This window comes from Pocillopora verrucosa, chromosome 9, assembly GCF_036669915.1.
Source record: "Pocillopora verrucosa isolate sample1 chromosome 9, ASM3666991v2, whole genome shotgun sequence".
NCBI classification, from domain to species: domain Eukaryota; kingdom Metazoa; phylum Cnidaria; class Anthozoa; order Scleractinia; family Pocilloporidae; genus Pocillopora; species Pocillopora verrucosa.
Genome location: NC_089320.1, coordinates 10,180,111 through 10,199,559, shown reverse-complemented (window position 1 = coordinate 10,199,559; position 19,449 = coordinate 10,180,111). Strand labels below are relative to the sequence as shown.

The following is a 19,449-nucleotide window of genomic DNA, read 5'->3' as shown; positions in this document are numbered from 1 at the left end:
TGCTCAAGGCGTGTGTTTTATGAATGAACGACAGCCGAATTCACAGGAACATGAAGATTGCGTGGGATAACAGCGCCATAAAACTCGCCTGCTGTGACTGATGTAGCCTTCCACTTAACGTATCGGAAAGGATATCAAAGCAAGCTCTTAGTTGTTCACTCTTAAGCCGGCCGTTCAAATTTCTGAGGTTTTCTTCACTTCCGCGATGGACCTCAGCATGATCGCAGTCGCTCTAGATCTGGCATCGTCATGATTGATCATGAATTTTAACAGTTATGCTAAGTTGGCTGTATTTTTCATCATTCCTGTATTGATCTGTTTTTTTTTTTATGAACACGAACCTACATATATATATATATATATATATATACTATACGAGTGTTCGCTGTGTTTAATTTTTATTACCGTACAAAGGCTTGCAATCTAACTGAGTGTGAAAACCTTTAAAACTCGAACTGTCCATTGTGTCTTCTCTCTGAGGATTTTCGTCTACGCTGAAGTTATAATAACGTAAATTACGGTGCTTGGCGTGTTTACAAACCTTTGTTTGGTTCTCAGTCTGTTGCTACTTGCCAGCTCGCTTGTACCGAAATTTCACTTTCAATTAACACAAAAAAGCTAGATAGAAGTCCCGTAAAAGGTCGTACATAGTACAATTTGGCAGCGGTAGCTGAGCTCTATGCTTTGTACTCTGATAGAGCACGCTCTTCAACCAATGACGGTACACGTTGTTTCCGAACTTTATTAGAGGTAGTTAATCAGATAACCGAAGTTCTAAGATGCATGGCTTGAATTGAAATTTTTATTGATAAATCGTTAAGCCACATGTCTTAATCTAATACACTGTGACTTATTAATGTGAAAACGATAAAGCGTTGGCATCACGATGATTGTTCAGCTGATAATGGCGAAGCGAAAAAACGAGGGAGGCTTGGGTCGGGTGGTGTAACTGACATGACCTCAGTCTCTCTCGTTTTTTCTTTACCTTTACTATTACTCTGCTTATTTTACTTACTTTACTATTACTCTTGCTTTATTTCTGATTTTAGATCACATATAATGTGCATGAAATAATCGATGGGTAGTTTTCTTAACTATCAACTATAAAGTTTTCAGTCAGGCTCTAATCTGCTTTCGATAGCATAGTAGGGACTTAACTGTAACGAAAAAATTATGATAATTACGTGAAAAAGATATTCAGAAGTTTCCATCGAGGGCTTTTTACTTTTGGATGATAACAGGATTTCAGACGTAAAAGAATGTCCCCGAGGAATGATCTGAAATGTTTGCTAATTGCTTTGTTTGAGCATTCTGGAAAAAAACGTTTTTCTTTTTTCGCACGGTCATTAATCGCGAAATTGAAAAGTCCAGATCTTTCTTTTGATTGAGTGGATAACTTGAGTCGCTGATTCAATCTTTTGTTTTATGTTCTCTCGCCACTCACTTCTATACAAGGTTCTCTAGATCACTTCGTTCAAGGAGAACAACATCTGATTATCGCTTTACATGAGCAATCCGCATATCAACCATGAATCTATTCTTCCAGGGCTTACATTGGCTCACAATGGCTGTTCATCTCATTGGAGTTTCGTTTAACTTAAGATTGTTATTGAGCTGCTTCAAAGACAAGCAGAGGAACATTTTTCTAGAGAAATGCAGACCAATCATGGTCTTTCAATGCGTTCTACAACTGACTGTCCTTGCTTTGAACGCCAACAGAACAGGGAAAATGTTTAACTACTTTGATGGTAAATAAAACAAGTAGAACGGAACCAGTGATGAGCTAATCTATTTACTTTGGCCTTTCTTGCTTTACAACATGTTGGGGATTATAACAATGACGGATCATACCATAATCGGCCATAATCGTGAGCCATCTTCCGAAGAAGCAATTCCAATGCTGTTAATTGCTGGAGTTGTTACCTGTGGAATAATTTACTGGATCGAATTCATTCCTATACACAGTTAATTTTTTTGTGTATTGTTGTTGGCGTGGATAAATTTTTTATGCGATGACGATGGAGCGATGAATCTAAGAGAAGTACAGTCGGAGCTCAATTTAAAACGTGAGGAGTCGACTGTGATAAACAAATGGAAGGCGATCACTTCATTTTTCTGGTTTTGGTTTCCACATCCTACATTAGTACTATATGGATTCAAGAACGAGAGTTGTATGATGAAGAAACCCTTCTATGGCTTCTGGTATTCATTTTATACAACGTAACTTTATTTGCAGTGGAAATTGGTTTATATCTAACTTTGGAACAATTGATTCTTCATGGAGGTAATTTGAGCTCTAATAATATCCAGACAAACTCCCTGCTCAAACAGGCCTTGCTCAACAAATACAGCTTACATTTAGAGGACAGGCACTGACTAGTATAACGCAGATAAAATCTGATCGCAGGAAATACGGTCCACGATGATAGTTCATGAGCTCTCAAAACCTATGCCAAAAGTTTTGGATAATTCCAGAAATTAACAATCAATCATGTAGAAATATTCTGTAAGGCAGTGTAACATTCAGGCTTAAATTGCGGTCACGAATAGAGATCAATAAACTGAACCCTATGCGGCCAGAAAAAAGCCCATCAGAACCATAGTCTATAATTCACTGCCTCCATCTTTATCTCTTCTTCTAAGGTTTTTGTTCATGCACCATCTGCATAAAACATTTGCTCTGACGAAGGGCTTGCACTCGAAACGTCAGCTTAGAAACTCTTTATGGTGGCTGATTTATAATGGTAATTGAACTGAGTGGAGCACAATTTGGGCTGAAATCATACGCGTGATTTCAAAATCGAACAGGTGCACAGCGCGGCGAGTTCGATTTCTAATCACAAGTATGATTTCAGACCAAAATTGCACGACACGAGGTTTAATTACCACTTTATCACATCCATTTTGAAATCGCCCAAATACAGGACTTAGTCAGTTCAAATATTTTATTGATGCAGCACTGAGCCAGTTTAAAATTAAATTCATTCACCATCAATTTTTTTTTTTGGGGGGGGGGGAATAAGAGTTTTGGAAACAAAAGTTGCAAAATTTGCCGCATGATACTCTTTGTCTTTCATTTTCCTGCAATTTGATTGGTTACTTTAAACAAGCCTTGAAATCTGATTGTTTGTTTTTTTTTAGTGCAGCCTCCTCATTGGCTGGGAAAAAGATGCGATTTAAAGCAAAAAATGGTGCGATTCGTGAATAAATAGCACCAATTAGAGCCAATCAGATTACAGGGACCACCAGTGATTTCAAAATGGGTGTAATAAAAATCAGAAACTCAGTTGATAACATCAGATTACCTGAAACATTGGCATGTCCTGTGAATGGGAATTGTTGCCTTCATCTGTTCAATTTGGCGATCAAAATAGCAACCACACTTGAGATTGCTTTTGATATAGTGTGAGTTCACAACTAGATTACTCAACAGTAATGTCGGCCTTCTCAGGGCTGTTGTCACCCATAATGGTGACATGGCTAAAACTACAAAGGCGACGCCGGGCAGCTTCCCTCTATTGGGAAATTGTCTCTTATGGTAAAATAACATATAAGCACAACTATTGACTGTTTCATTGAATTAGATCGTGTCTGAACGAAAAACAAAGCTAAAAATATAAGAACAGTAAAAATGTAATACATTTATCCCATTGCTTCAATTTTTTTCCCACGGCACCCCTCCCCCCCCCCCCCACCTCTCTTAGTGCCTGTCAATTAGGGCTGACCCCCTTTGCCCCCTGTGTTTTCTTGAAAAATATGTGATCTCCCCAAACTTCTCCGCCCCTCCCTGCTGAGTAACAAATTATGACTGGTTCCTTCAGGGGTGTTGAATGTAGGTAAGGTGATGACCTCTCGCTGCTGACGAGCATCCCGGTTTATGTAAGTGTTACAAGGACAAAACGAGACACTTGTTAAGTCGACTGATAATAAAGTATCAACGTTATTACTGTGATCAGTTGGTAGCTTTATACTCGTATAACAAAATGTTTCTGCGCTCCCTACGATATTTAGAGTTGTGTAGTAGTTTTGTATAGTAGTATTTCAATTATTCATATACGTAACCTTCCTGCCCACCCGATTTAGGACTGTTAGTAAACGGGGTGCTCATTCCTGACTCTTGAATGCGTAAGCTGATGTTTAGTATGGAAATGGTTTGTTCTCGTCTCCTTGCAGAGTGATTAGAGATCAATTTAGCCGCTCGCGTGTAATCGCCAAAATGCAAGACACTTGTAATGTGCATTTTGTGGGCACATGAAAGGAAAGCAACTTACAGTACAAACTCATCTGCCAACTTCCATGAGAACCAATTTTCCTGAAAGATCATCAGCACTTATACTTATATTTCCAGGGAGAGCACTGACACCTACATTTACATGCAATTTCAACAGTAATGGTCATCAAAGTACCGACATACAGGTGTATAATGAAAGGCAAAGTAAAAAAATGTAATTGTTGATAATTCAAAACTACTGTGGCTTTTCTACATTTTTTAGAATACTAGAGCAAAAGATCTTGAATAAATCGAAAATGTTTAAACATGAAAATTTTATGTGTAAACGTGTTCCAAACAAACACACGGAAAAATCACTAAATTTTTCCGTAACAGGAGAAAGTAGGTACTCTGGAATAGGCAATTGTAAGAGCTTGCCATTTGAAAAATATAGCCTTCCTTCTGACCCTGACATATCTGGTCGTATTTAAGATCTAATTTGAAGGGCTTATAGAACTTTCTACCCACGTGAATATAGGCCATTATTTTGAAAATTTTTAGGCTCGTTTTGCTTATATTCCAGCCTTGTTTATGTTCAGCTTGAATTCCACTTGTAATTCCGCTGTACCGCCGGAACGGACTTCCCATGGTGACCTAAGCTATGATACAATAGGAACAAAACTTGAGATTTGAGTCTTTTAAATTGGCTTTTTAACTAAGCATACGTTTTTAACACAACATTTTCGTCATATTATTGTATCATATACAGGTTTTCACTAATACTATCAAAGGGAAGAAGAATTGCGTGAGCTTAAAGGTCGAGTATTTGTTCGCTTCGTCCGCCATATGCATGACTGCGTCCATCTTGCGTGAGATTACAAAAACAGAAAGGGTGGAAGAGCATTTCTTGCGACTCTTGTTGTCTCTCAGATCAACTCGTGGGTCTTGACAGATAGCTGATTTTTACTGTGGTCATGGGTCCCATATTTGTCCTTTTAATAACGTTTCATCTCATCGGAGCTTTGCTCAACGTGCGATTGTTGGCAAGCTGCTTCAAGGACAAAATGAAGTATGTTTTTCTTCAGAAATGCAGACCAACCATTATATTTCAGTGTTTTCTTCAACTGATTCTTCTGGCTTTTAATGCATATCAAGTAAAGTACGATTTTAGCGACCACCAAGGAAAGAAAAGGTGCGACTTTATAGGTGTGTTTATGACATCCTTGACGTTTTTCTTGATTTACAACCTGCTGGCAATACAAGCAATAGAAGACCTTTCCATTCTTGGTTTAAAGCGTGTATTAACGCCCAGACAAGCCATCTCAGCAGTATTAATTGCTGGTATTTTAACTTGTGGTAGTTTACTCTGGGCAGGATGTTTCTTCGCGGCAGGTCTTTGCACGTCTCATCTCGCTTCAGCCGCAGCCTGTTGGCTAATTAGTATCATTCTGTTAATGTCAGCCTGGAAGATTTATTCACGTGGCGCTCCAGATACAACAACAATTATGCCACAGGATTTTGAAGTCAAAAACAGAGGGACTGTGTTTTGGTTGACGGGTTTAGTTTTCCTCTGCGCTCTTTTGACTCTCTCAAAGTTTGCGGAAGCAGTGCAGATAATCGATATACAACAATGGGTGGATTTAAAAAAAATGGTTCGTCTCTTCTCTATCAACGTAATTTGGCTGGCAGTAGGAATTGTTCTCCCTGTCTGCTTTCAGTTTTTAATCGAAAGTAGTGCTGATGACTTCGAATGGATGAAAATCGATCCGGCATGAAACTGAAGTAGTTGACTTATAGCACTTTAGAGAGAAACAGACTTATTGAACCTTCATAAACTAACTCATTTTGGAAAGGTTTATAGTCACTTCGGTACATTCTTTTTAACGGTTCGCTTTGTAGAACGATGAAGTGTTCAGGTTGATCAATTTGGTTTTTCTTCACCACCATGTTGTTATGATGTGTATATTAGTCAAGGAGAGTTTTCTTCAGGAGCTTGTCATTTTTGACTTGTTAGTATGATCGTATAAATTTCAGGTCCAAGGTTATTTGCCTTTCAGCCATCATACGAAATTCCTAGTTTTGACTGTTTTGCGTGTTAGCATTAATGTCAGGATTTAAAGATTAGTCGGAATCGCTGTGTACCCCTAACCTTTCATTTTTCATAAAGCTTATCTAGAAGTCATAGTAATAATCCGTGAGAACTGACGGATTAAGTCATTGAACAGAGACTTCATAATTACGCAAGCATAATTCTTAGACACGCAAGTGAAATTTAAATAGCGAGCATAATGAAAAATCAAATTATTCGCTCTTGATTATTATCGCGTGATAATGAGGACGAAGCCTAAATCAGCTATTACGAATAGAAATCGAGAGCGTACAATTTAATTGTTTAAGTTTAATTCGAATATTCGTTCGAAACTAAACATAAAGACAAGTTCCTGTTTAAACTATGTGTCCTTTCGTTTACAACTGCACACCGCTAGGATACTCACTATTTAATCACGGAACAGATAGTGTTTAATGTTTCCAGTCAGATGGCAGTATTTATGACAAAACAAGAGTAGATTTGATTAAGAATAGGCAATGTATGAAACTTCACCAAACTGAACAAGTCTCACTTTGGATACCTAAACAGAAAAAAAGACAAAATAAAACACAAAACCTGCACTCTTGTCTCTTCATGAAGGCGATCAAGAAACAATTTCAGCTGCTCAGTAAATGTGTCATCCGCTTTCCCGAAAAGACTGGGTTTACATTCGTCAATCAGCGGCGACGAATGATTTTTTTTACCTCTCAATGTAAAGTCGGGAAAGGACCTAATTACTTCTGTGGTTGCAAATGTCGCAAAAAGAAAGTCTTTCTATTGAAAGTTCTTAGCTCACGAGACTCACAGTGAAACCAATTGAGCTACTGGAGATTTAAATGTTGTGAGATTTTAACTTCAAAGTATTAAAGGAACAGCTATGCTTTGGAAACATCACAGCTACGCGAAAAACAAAAATTATTTCCGAACACAAGCTATGTGTTCAAATTGAGATATTAGTGAGTTTCAGCCTAGTGTTTATGGCAACGACAAACCACAGAAAATTGTTCTTATTCACTTTTCCATGATCCTTCAATCAACAGTGTAGAAAAATTATGAGAAAAACCCTCTTGTTTATAATTATTAAACTCTTTTGTCTCTGGCGTTAAAAGATCGATAGCGGACAGCAAGAAGTTCCCTTTTACCATTCGTCTGTTGCTGTAAATGTCTCAACCTCACAGACCTTAAAGAACGTCACACTGCAGTTTTTGTAAGACCTCTTTTTTTATCAATCTTACCAAGTAGCGTAGGGTAGTAATTTCCAAATAAATACATCCTCTTCGGATGTAAAATGGAGCGCCCCTACTTGATACTTTCTCTTCGAAACACGTATCGGGGTAATGTTGATTTTATGTCCGTCAGTCGTGTCATATCCTCTACTCGGAGAAAAAAAGCATTCAGAATCAGGGGGGGGGGTACTGCTATGTTTTGCGCAGTCGCCCACTCAAGTTTACGTTGTATTTGATTTACCGCTGGTAACTTGATAACATGACCATTTTATTCCTCTAAACATTTACGTCAAGATTTTATCTTTTATTTCTAATCAAATGCTTCAGAGCAGAAGATATCGCTAAGCATTTCACAGTAGAACCGTGAGGGTGGATATAGATTTGACCTCACACAAAGTTACGAAATCGAAAACCATAACTCATTTTACACTATTTCTACGAACGATTGCAATTGCAATTTGCTACATCACTTTAAGGAAAACTGGTATCCTTCAAGGCCGAGACTAAAGCAGCGATAAATGCTTTTAAAAGTTAAATCGTATTGAATACATGAAAATCTGAAAAAAAATCCGTTTAATGTGTATTGTCTTTTTTCAGTTGCTCGCGGTTTTGCTTCCTACCCATATGCTTCGCTCTCTTTATGAGTTTGCCCAAGTTCTTGATGTTCAAGTTTTCCTCATTGATCTTTGGGTGGCCACGCTTCCGGTGGCCACGATGCCTTTTGTGGAAGCCGCGTTTGTGCTTGTGAAAACCTTCGTCCTTCTTGCGGAAAGCAAACCGTTCGCGTCCCTTACGGCCTCTGCGGTGTTTTGTTTGGACGGGAAGTTCTTCTGCTTCTACTTGGACGTCAGAAGCTGTTATGGCTGTATCTTGTTTAATCAGAGGCAGCACCTGTAAAATATGCATGTTTACGTTTTAGTGATAGGATCTAGTCCGCGAGAATTCTTGACCTCAGTGCTTATCTGTAAAAGAAGGTGACTACACATGAAATATGTACAGACCACCTTGTTGACTACTATCATCGCAATCCACTTTGCATGATTCCTGTAAATGCATAGTTGCCCTATTAATGGACAAAAACAATTTCTAGAATTTTGTTTTGTGCAAAATCTCCTTATGAATTTGTTTACTGCATTCCTTCGATCACAAACAACAACAGACTGTCATTTTCACAGCAAAAGAAACCGGTTGCCGCAAATTATTGCGTTTTACATAAAATGTGCACGAAATAATCAAGGGGTATTTTTCTTAATTATTAACTATAAAGTTTTCAGTCGCTCAGTAGATTAGAATTGGCAACAGCACATGCTTCTTATCGATTTTCAAACAGGTTAGATGATGTTTCGACAAGCCCCTTGAAATAAACAAAGCGAAATTGTGTGCGTGCATAACATGGTGGGGAGCCAAACATTATTAGAATATGCGGACACTCTTTGCCGATCTATTCGGCTCTATTCTGCTTTCTACGGTATAGTAGGAATCTTGAATTTTACGAAAAAATTATGACAATTACGTGGAAAGAATTTTTTCAGCAGTTTCCATCAAGGGCTTTACTTTTGGATGATAACAGGTTTTCAGACGCAAAAGAATGTCCCTGAGGAGTGATCTGAATTATTTGCTAATTGCTTTGTTTCTCGAAAGTTTCACAAATCCGCCCTTGTTTTTCCCGTAACTGATTTGTGACCGAGTTTATTGAAAAAACAGGAAAAGGCAACCTAAAGAGTACTGAGAAAGAGCAAATAATAACAAAGAACTAATATAACGAGATTAAAACATTAAAAAAAATGGCCAATTACGCCACTGCATGTGAAAACAGACAAAAACTGAGTCAACAACAACATCTGTTCATAATTATGCAAAAATTTCACGTTCATTAAATTCTCTTTAAAGAGCTGAAGCTACACAACTCTTATTTTGAAAAAAAACCTTCATAGACGTCGTGATAAAAAGTTCAACGTAAAATGATCGCAGTTAGTTTCGGTTAAAACAAATTGAGAGATATTGCTTTCCTTAAAAGTGACTATCCAATATCGCCTAGGCATTGTATGACGAAATATGTCTTTATTCAAGGAAAAGTCAGTTTGCTGTTTCAGATATAAAAGACTCGTACTAAGTCGCGCATTAGCTTGTCGAGTCATATCAGAAAGTTGTATTGAGTATGTTGTCGGTCATTGATGTAAAAAAACTTGAGGAATTTATCATTCAAATGATGGCGTTAATCTACATTATTGTTTTAAGACAATCTCGTACATTTAAGTATACAGGCCACTCTATGGCAATCAAGTTTACAAGCTTGTTTCTGTTATTTCATAAATATCTGCGGTTTACTTTTGTTTACCGAAGTGGTGTTATTTGTTTGAGAAAAAAACTGCGGCAAAAACGAATACTTTTTGCGAATTCTGGAGGAAATTTATGCCAGCATCTAATCTTCCTTGCGTAGCAAAACAGTGCAATATGTCGTTCGTCAAATTACACAATCGGATATTACTAATCGCTTTTGGAATTGTTCCGATTCGAGCAAGGATTCTACCGTTCAATTTGTAACTAAACCTTGTTTTTAAAATGTCATAATATCTGTTCCTTATTCAGTAGCCTCATGTTTGGCGGGAGCTGTCCTGTTCGAAGGAATTTTTTATGTGTAAAATTCTGAGCTTTTCAACTTCGCATCATCGCAGCATGAAGTTTTTAAACTACAAAGCGATACTCGGCGTTCGCTGTTCACAAATTCTTTTCGTTATAACTGCTATTTGTAGTGCATCACAACACAGCTCAGGTTTAAAATTATACTAGTTCAATAAACTTTTCTTAAAACAGTTTTGGGCCTCGAAGTTATCAAGCGGCATATTGAACTTTTGTCGTGAAATAAGACTCTACATCTTTGGCTTTTGCAATGAGTTCAGTAAGCAATTGGCTCAAAGGAAGGACATTTTTCATTTCTAAGTTTCAACCTCGGAAATTAACTTTTTCATCTGATCATGCAACAATTCACTTGAAAACTTGTACATAGGCTTCTGATATTTGAATAATTTAAACAAAGACAATTCTTCCGATGCTCAACCTGTGTTTTCAAAGTCGAAGTCCTACAATTTTCGAGGACAGTTCCCCGAAGAATTTAGACTAAGCGTTCTCTAATATCTACACATGATGCAATTGTACTGTTCCTACACTGTTTCCAGGAATTTTGCCTAGTTACCACCGCACCTTGTTCTCAGCAGTAGCCTTGTTATCATTTTTGACTACGTCAAGGACAGCATCTGTAGCTTTGTTGGTGTTTCGCACTAACTTAGGCACGATCTCTCTCGCACCTTCCTCTGGCCTCATTCGCTCCTTCCCTCGTTTCATGTGACGGTGGTGTTTTCTGCCATCGACAGCATGAACCATCAAAACGCAGACAAGAAACAGCGAAACAAAATGTGCGAACCTCATCATCGACGCTTGTCGCTCGTTTGACAAAGAACCGTCTATTCTAATTTATTCCTTTCAAAAATATGCAGGTGCGTGTTCAAAGGGACTTTGTGATTACGTCAAGACTCAAAATCTATTCTCCGCGACCAATTAAGTGGACAGAAATGAGCAAAGGGTTATAAATAGTTGGCCATTTCCTTTTTTTAATGGCATCAGACATTCACTGGATTCGCCAGCAAGGAAAATAAGGGGAAAGATAATAAAAAAATTAAGCAAAATTAAAAAACTTTTCAATTAAGCTGATTATTTTCTAAAGAAACTGTAGTGCTACACCAGTATGGGGATCACAAGATGATTTGGTTTTATCACCTGAGTTGATCATGTAAATTGGCCACCGCAGGGAGTTTCTGAAGCTGACGTTTCGAGCGTTAGTCCTTCGTCAGAGCGAATGACATCTTCTGGGCCCTTTTAGACTGAGTTGAAATTAAGTTATCAGATAATTTGTAATTGCTAACGATTTATTCGGCAAAACGTTGATATCATATTCTTGTCTCGTATCGGAGCATTTGTATTCAGAGCAGTAACCAATTTTTATCTTCCCTTCTCACTGATTAGAAGGTTTCTGAATAAAAGAAAAAGCAAAGGTTGACTTTAAAATAACTTTGTCGGTAGGGGTGTCACAATATAGTTTGGTTTTCTCGACTGAGTTGATGATGCATATTGGGAGGTTTCGAGCATAAGCACTTCGTCAGAACGACTTTAGAGTTGAAGAAATGACCTGAAAGTAGCAGAGCATAACGGCTCCTCCATTTTTCCGTAGTGGCTCCATGCTGAAATCTTCAAAGTGTGCATGAAATCACCTTCATAACAGGTTTGAAATGAGCCGGCCATTAGCTTAATTTAACACACCATTAAAGTGGCTCAGTTTATTTTACAGCATGGCCTAAACTCTGACTCGAGGTCTCTCTCCCAGTGTAAATGAAGCTGTGAGAGCATTAAGATGGAGAAAACTCGGTGCCCTGGTCTCCAAATGCAACTTTCTTCAAGGGCTTGCAAAACAGCCAGAAACGAGGCATATGCTTTCCTTTTTAAGCTCTGATTGTTGCTACTCCACAAATTTTAGTAGCTGCAGTAGTCTGTTGTGCAGAGGAGGAGATTTAAACCATCCTGGTAAAGAGAATGCACCAGTACCAAGTATGGTAGGTGGGGGGGGGGGGGGGGGGACCTACCATTGTAGGTTCAAGCCCATGAAGGGGAAGGGGAGAGTTTAGGGACTTAAAATAGTCATGGATCAAGTGTCAAAGGAATGTTCCATAATGAGTTGAATAAACAATATTATTTATTTAACCACTCACCTAAGCAGTCGTTGTCATTTGATCAAATTGTCATCCCTCTCCCTGAGTGACTATACAAGAATACTTGCCACCTTGAGTACCACAAACTTTGATATCTTAACACCCCAACCTTACTCCCTTCCTTTCCCTTAAGTAACAAAATACCAATGAAATGAGGTTGTTATCACAGTTATCAACTCCTGTTTGCAACCCTATCCCTTACCCCTAACAGCCCACCTCTCTGGTGGCCTTTTTTACTCAGAGTTTTTTGGATACTCAAATTTATTGATATATATGGTTACTCACAAATACAGTCAGCTAATGTGACACCTGATTGTTGACCATCAATTATTTAAGGATGCAAACTTCTCCTGCCAGCCACTAATAAATTCTAACCACCTTTGCAATCTCACCCTATACACACACACGCTCACACACTAGGAAATTATAGTTTTAGATTCACTTTTTCTACAACCGTGTATTTTCTTCCAGATCACCAATACCAGAATTTCTTTTAATTTCTCTTATCTCATTAGAAACACTGTATCCCCTACAGCCATCTTTCCTCTCCATGCCAACAAAACTGTCTCAACAAGTTTCAGTCAGCTTAAAATCAATGTAAATGGTACAAGAAAAAATTAATTTAGTAGTGCAAAGTAATCTTTGAAAAAAATATATTCTGTCGCAATAAGTTTGACATAAAAATGGGAGGAAAAAGAAAATTTGAACCTCATCATACACACAAAATCTCCTCAAGACTGATTGCAAGAAATAACTCATAGAATGGAAATAAAGTCTGAGTGAAACAATCACAAAACTGAAGAAAACTTTGTTTATTGATATTCATTTGTTTCTCACAAAAAGCTTACCAGATAATCCAAACTTACACACTTGTGACAGTTTTACAAACCAAAACTATATTCAAAAGCAGATGATCCGTTTCACAATTAAGATTTTTTTACCTAATCAACAGACACCTTTAAAAAAGGGAAAAAAAGGTAATTAAATACATTTCATACATGATAATATTTTAATGTCAACAACCTTGTAAGAACAGTCAAACAATGACATGTATCTTATTAGAAATATAATAAAATTGTGACTAGCATATGGTGTCAGTTGTACTTTACTATTAGTGAAATATTGTACAACAAATAATGCCAAAATCAAGTAACTACGTATTGAAACATATTTTATTCTCTCCTCCTCAAGAGAATAATAATCTTAAATTGTGATATAATTAACAAAAATTATAAATCAATTGACCTGCAAAGCTTGACCTAGCAAAATAAATAGGACATTAATTTTAAGGTCATTGTCTCAAAATGAGTAACTAGCTTAAAAATTAATGTCAAATTGCAAAATAAGGAATTCTAAATGAAAAAATAAATAATGAATTAGTTTTACCGTTCTAGGATTGTTCCCAATCACATCAACACACTTTTCAGCAATCATGTAAGAGAACTGAAATTTTCAACATGTGCACCATAGTCAGAGCTCATTATTAATACTCCTAGACTTGGCTGGAGATCAATTTAATTCAATATATGGATAATCTAGAACACTGATGTCTTGAAAGTCCCGGAAATTTTGGAAAAACAAATTTGAGGAAGAACAGTGAAATCTCTCATCGTGTGAGAAATTCAAACAAACGTAAATCATCATTAACTCTACCATAAGAGTGACCAGAGTCTAATTTCTCCTTACCATAACACTGCTAAAAAATTCATTACGATCATGAGAATAAAGGAAATGATCACAAACTTAAGAAGCTTTGATTGATAAACAAAATCTCCTTTTCAGTACAAATGGAAATGTAAAGAGAAGAGAGAAGAGAATATGGATACTGATAATAGGGTGTAAAGGGTTAACAATGGAGTGGGAATTGAAAGAACAAACACAATTTGCTTCTATTTGGCCTATTCTGTTTCAAGTTCTATTTCCCTTTTAACTGAGGGATTCACTTTCTCATGCTTCCTGATTAGTCACTAGAAAAATAATTGATTCTTGGCAAATAAGTATTTACTTAATGAGAAATCACAAAAAAATAGTTTATATCTAAAATAGAGTACCAGTTAAGTATATGCAATGTCAAAACAACAATAATCATGGACTTACTGTTGAGTTTGCCTTCTAATAGATGATACTGACCCTTTTACTCCCTGATGTGATTAACAAGTAACTTCTCTATACATTATCCACAAATTATCCAACAAACAGATGATGGGATACGAAAACTTACCAGATAGAAGTTGCTATCTTGATCTAACACCAAATTCTTGTCACTAATTTACACGGAAATGTATGGCAGCTAGAGGGGGAAATTAACAATCAGATCTTGGGAGTCAAAGGGTTACTTGATATTTAGTCATCTTTATCTGAAGAACTGGTGTTGTTTGCACTCTCAACCGACTTCATTGACTTTGTAAACCAGATAACCACCGCAACATTACATGCGAGTACAAGCAGTATCACACAAAGGCTGTTTGTAAAGGTGGGTAGGTTTGATAAATTTTCCAAAGCCTGCCTCCTTCCTAACATGTCCAAATAAAGGGCTGAATATTCATCCACTGCTCCGATCGCACAAAGTATGTGTAAAAAGTGATGACTTTGGCCACAGAAATCGAACACGCCCGGTAGAAGTCTCTCTGGCAACCTGCTACCGTTAGCCAAAGCAGCTACCGCAAAGAACATAAACTGTCGCTTAAAATACGGGATAGACACAACATTACAATCTACTTCTGATGAACAGTCGTACATCCGCAGCCAATATGGCAGCGTGTTTATAAAAAAAGATGCCGCGAATGTTCCGGTTCGAATTAGGAACTTGAAATCGATCCAACGGTGTCTGGATGCACAACAGGAAAAAGTCGAAAAAATGGAGACCATGACACAAACAACCATGAAAAGTGAATGGGATCGAAACATCAGCCTGTCACTATTTAAAGGTCTTGAGTAAAAGTACATGGCCTGTCCCACAGAAAACGCGTACACTCCAATAGCAGCGTAGTCGAAGAAGAAGCAAACATGGCGAATCTTGCTCGACATCGAGTTGAAAAGGTGCGCTCCTGAGCTCATGAAGAACATAGCTGATGTCCCAATAGCAAAGGAAAGTAACGGATAAACAAAAGCATCCTCAAATGGATTGTGCTGCCTGAAGACGATGATCGAGCGAATAACGAAGACAGCAAAGGCAGCAACATGTGACCAAACATTGATGGTTTCGTTCGTTCTCTTGAACAAACTCAGTAAACATTCCCAAGCAGACAATTGTGGACGGCGATAGCCGGTTAAAATGTATGGTTCACGAAATTCAAATGGAACCTTGAAGTCAGGAAGATAGCAGTTGTCTTTGGCGCGATTAAAATTAAGATCTGAGTTTTCTTGGTGACGACGAGACTTCATCGCGAAAATTTCACTTTTAAAAGCCGGCGCTGCGACCTTGCTGTCCTTTTGTGGAGCTCCTCTAAGCTGATGATGGCCTGGGATCAGAAAATTACGCATATTTAACAATGGGTCAGGGGATGACAATGGGTAATACCACAGGCTACCCAAGAACTGTGATGTAGCATAGCACTTGGAACTTTTCACAAAGACGCACGAGACGTGGCATAACCCCTTTAAAATTGATCGAATTTTTTTCCACTATATATAATATATGACGTAGTGTTGTCCATAAAGAACGGAATGTTTTATGGTATCTTTAAACCGAAGGTGTGACAGGACATGCTACATTATAATAAAAATATTAATAGAGTACTAAAACATTGGATAGGGTTAAAGGCGCGCGATGATTGGCTGCTCAAACTCCGAATATCCTCTGCTATTCACAGTCCAAGCAACTCCGTGGGATCTGCGCCCGAAAATATTGTAATCGTTGCAAGAATAAATGAGTTAAAATCATCTTTTTGTCCTATATTAACTTAAGGTTTGAGTATATACTAAAATATCTACAGTCACCTTTGTAAGCCAGTATTGGTGACTAGTGGTGGGGCGGTTTGTTAAATATCCACCAATAGCCACCCTCCACTTCGGTGAATAGCTGTTACTTATTTTTTTTTTTTAATCCTCAAAAGGGCTCACCATTGGTTCGTATTAGTTTCGATACTTTAGTAAACTTTCCAATATCAAAGGCTTTTCGGTCAAGAAAAAGTTGGGTTAAACAAATAAGAAGAGGATAAATGAGGAAATTAGAAAACGATAACAGGACGGTAGAAGACATGAAGAGGATCAAAAAGGGATTGCAACTCAGAAATAAGTGAGGCGCGAAAAAATTAACCGGCCTCCTTTTTCTTCAAACAACTCGTAGAACCAGTTCTGTTTAAGCTGAGCTTGAAGGTCTTCTTCGAACAACATCACAAATGCCCTACCCCCTAGAGAAGAATGAGTGTTTCATTCCAAAATACTCATGTTTTTGTCTTTGGCGTAAGCTAGTTGAAAGCTCTTATATAGAAGTCGGAAATTGCGACTTTTAGCTTTTAAATCCTAGAATCAAGCATCCTAACTTCAAACGAATGGCTGGGGTGAATATCACCCACTAAAAAGTACTCAAAACTCTTTTCGAAAACACTTGGCCGCTCAAGTTACACAAATGACCATAGAGGGTAACTACCCTTTAATGAATCTTAGTGGAAGATACAGGTAAAGTGTTTACTGTCAGCCACATAGTGTGCTGGATCAGTTGCCCTTACCCAGGGCTTTCCTCTCTTCTGTTTTTTCAACTGAATTTGTAAACCAAAGTACCACAGCAATGTTACTAATTACCACTAACAACGTTACACAAAGACAGTTTGCACATGATGGAACAATTGACAGATTTTCCATAGCTTTCCTCCTGCCCAACATGTCCAAATAAACGGCTGTATATTCACCCATAGTACCTATTGCATCACAAATATGCAGAATGTGATGACTCTGCCCAAAGAAGTCGAAAACACCTAGCAAGAGTCGTTCAGGTAACCTTGTACCGTTAGCCAAAGCAGCTACTGCAAAGCATAGAAAGTGGCGTCTGGATGGTAGGATGCAACGTTACAATCTACGTCTGATATACAGTCATATATCCGCAGCCAGTATGGCAGTGTGTTTATAAAAAAAGATGTCACAAAAGTTCCGGTTCGAATTAGGAACTTGAAATCGATCCAACGGTGTCTGGATGCACAACAGGAAAAGTTCGAAAAAATGGAAACTGTAACACAGACAAAAATAAAAAGTGAATAAGAGCGAAAGATCAGCCAGTCGTTGTTCACGGGTCTTGAATAGAAGTAAGATGCCTGTCCCACAGAAAAAGCGTACACACTGATAGCGGCATAGTCAAAGAAGAAGCAAACATGGCGAATCTTGCTCAACATCGAGTTAAACAGGTGCGCTCCGACACTCATCAAAGGCGCAGCGTTCATCCCTATGGCCAAGGATAGCAGGGGGTAAAAAACACATCATCAGATGAATTGTGTTCCCTAAATATGATGATCGAGCGAAAAATCAAGGCTATAAAAGTAATAACATGTGACCAAACATTGATCGTTTTTTTGGATTTCTTAAAGACACTTTGAATATATTCCCCAGCCGACAAATGTGGACGACGATAGCCCGATGTTATAAAAGGCTCACGGAATTCTAGAGGTAGTTTGTCCACAGGATAATCAAAGTTGTCCTTGGTATTTTTATTGTGAAATAGCTACTAAATTCTTGCAAGCCGGCTAAGCCCAAGTCTCTCACTGAACAGCTTCATTATCAACAACTCAGTGCGTCACACTGAAAGACTGAAACCGCTATCACGCAAATCATTCGTAATTAAATGCAAATCGTACATATATGTAGAATGTTTCATGGTAACTGAGCAGGTATGATTTACACAAATTTCATGGTCTCTAGAGCTTTCGCCTCATTGCAAGTTCGCCGCCTACCACCTTTGCAAGTTTGCTCCTGCAATAAAACAATTTCCACCAGTTTGCCCCAATTTCCTTTCCACCCGTTCCCTTACGACAGAACGTATTCTGCTGAAACCATAATGACTACTTTATGAACAAACTAGGAGCCAACAGATATTCTAGAGTAAAGACAAACGTACGTATCTCGTATTTTGAGACATGCACTCGTATGTATTTGCGCCCGGCGTTTCATAGCGACTCATCGTGCTTTCGTACTCGAGTGTTTGCCTCAAGATAAAATTACACGATGCTTAAAACGTATTGCGATCTTGATTAAGAAGGTAAAGGAGGTGGAGAACTCGCTTTACTTCCAGGGGCGAACTCGCAAAGGCGAAACCCGCATAAACTATTTTCATCCATAGTACATTCAAGTAAATTAGAATTTTTTAAAGATATCAGCAACGCTTTGCCACGCCTTTTTTACGGGAGAGTATGGCTGAAAGCGTAAATTGACGGGAATATAGACTAGACTACTCTTATTCCTGATCTCGTTCGCGCCCTTTATAGGATTTCAGCCCGTGTGGCCGAAGAGAGAATCCCGGATTTCAGCCGCCACGGCTTAAACCCTTTATGGGAAGGGAAGAGAGAGAGTTAAAGGACTGAACTAATATGTTTTTGAGGTCATTTTATCATTCGCTCTCCCGTTCTTCAACTTTCAATTTTTTTTAATAATCTAATGCCTTTCTTTACCTGCTATTAAAAACAAACCAACAGGTAAACAAAAGGAGACTGATCAAAGGGGAGGGTATAAATTTTCTCTCTTCGCATCTATCATTTAATGTCTTCAGTTAAAACCCAAATCTACCAATTTTTGGGACGGCAACGGAGTCAAAAGGTTAACAACCATTCACAGAGAGGAGATAAATGCTGTTGCTTTTCACCGACAAGGAGAAAATAACTGCTTTTGTCTATAAAAAAAAACAGTGATTAGCAGCGTTTGTTGAAAAAATCTAGTTGTTTAAAACGAAATTACGTATTACAGCCATCTTTTCTGCTTGAAAGTGAGTAGTACTTGCTAATCACCACCGAATTAGCCCAACAGCACAAACAAAAAGTGCTACTTAATGGTTTGGTATATCATACCTGTCAAATCATTATTCTCCTTTTCCTCCACAAGTCTCAAGCTTAAAATTATTTGCTTTCCGTCTGGTCAGATATTACAAATTTCGATATTACATGTATTGATCTACTTACTTAAATAACTTATGAGATTTCACAAGTATTTTAAAATGGGACTTTAGAGATTTCCCTGACGTAT

At 37.9% G+C, this 19,449-nt stretch overlaps 2 protein-coding genes and 1 pseudogene across 2 annotated transcripts; all 3 read right to left on the bottom strand.

Annotated features, from left to right (window-relative positions):
• Positions 1 to 7,808: 7,808 nt before the first annotated feature.
• Positions 7,809 to 11,001, bottom strand: LOC131793832 (uncharacterized). Its single transcript, XM_059111321.2, has 2 exons — positions 10,727 to 11,001; positions 7,809 to 8,416 (listed from the first exon to the last, which is right to left on the bottom strand). The coding sequence occupies exons 1-2, from the start codon at positions 10,952 to 10,954 to the stop codon at positions 8,099 to 8,101; spliced, it is 546 nt and encodes a 181-aa protein (XP_058967304.1). The 5' UTR covers positions 10,955 to 11,001; the 3' UTR covers positions 7,809 to 8,098.
• Positions 11,002 to 13,120: 2,119 nt separating this feature from the next.
• LOC131793837 (membrane progestin receptor gamma) lies at positions 13,121 to 15,722 on the bottom strand. Its single transcript, XM_066172755.1, has one exon. It carries the CDS (start codon positions 15,667 to 15,669, stop codon positions 14,629 to 14,631), a length of 1,041 nt encoding a protein of 346 aa, XP_066028852.1. The 5' UTR covers positions 15,670 to 15,722; the 3' UTR covers positions 13,121 to 14,628.
• Positions 15,723 to 16,941: 1,219 nt separating this feature from the next.
• Positions 16,942 to 18,394, bottom strand: LOC131793902 (membrane progestin receptor delta-like; annotated as a pseudogene).
• Positions 18,395 to 19,449: the final 1,055 nt, after the last annotated feature.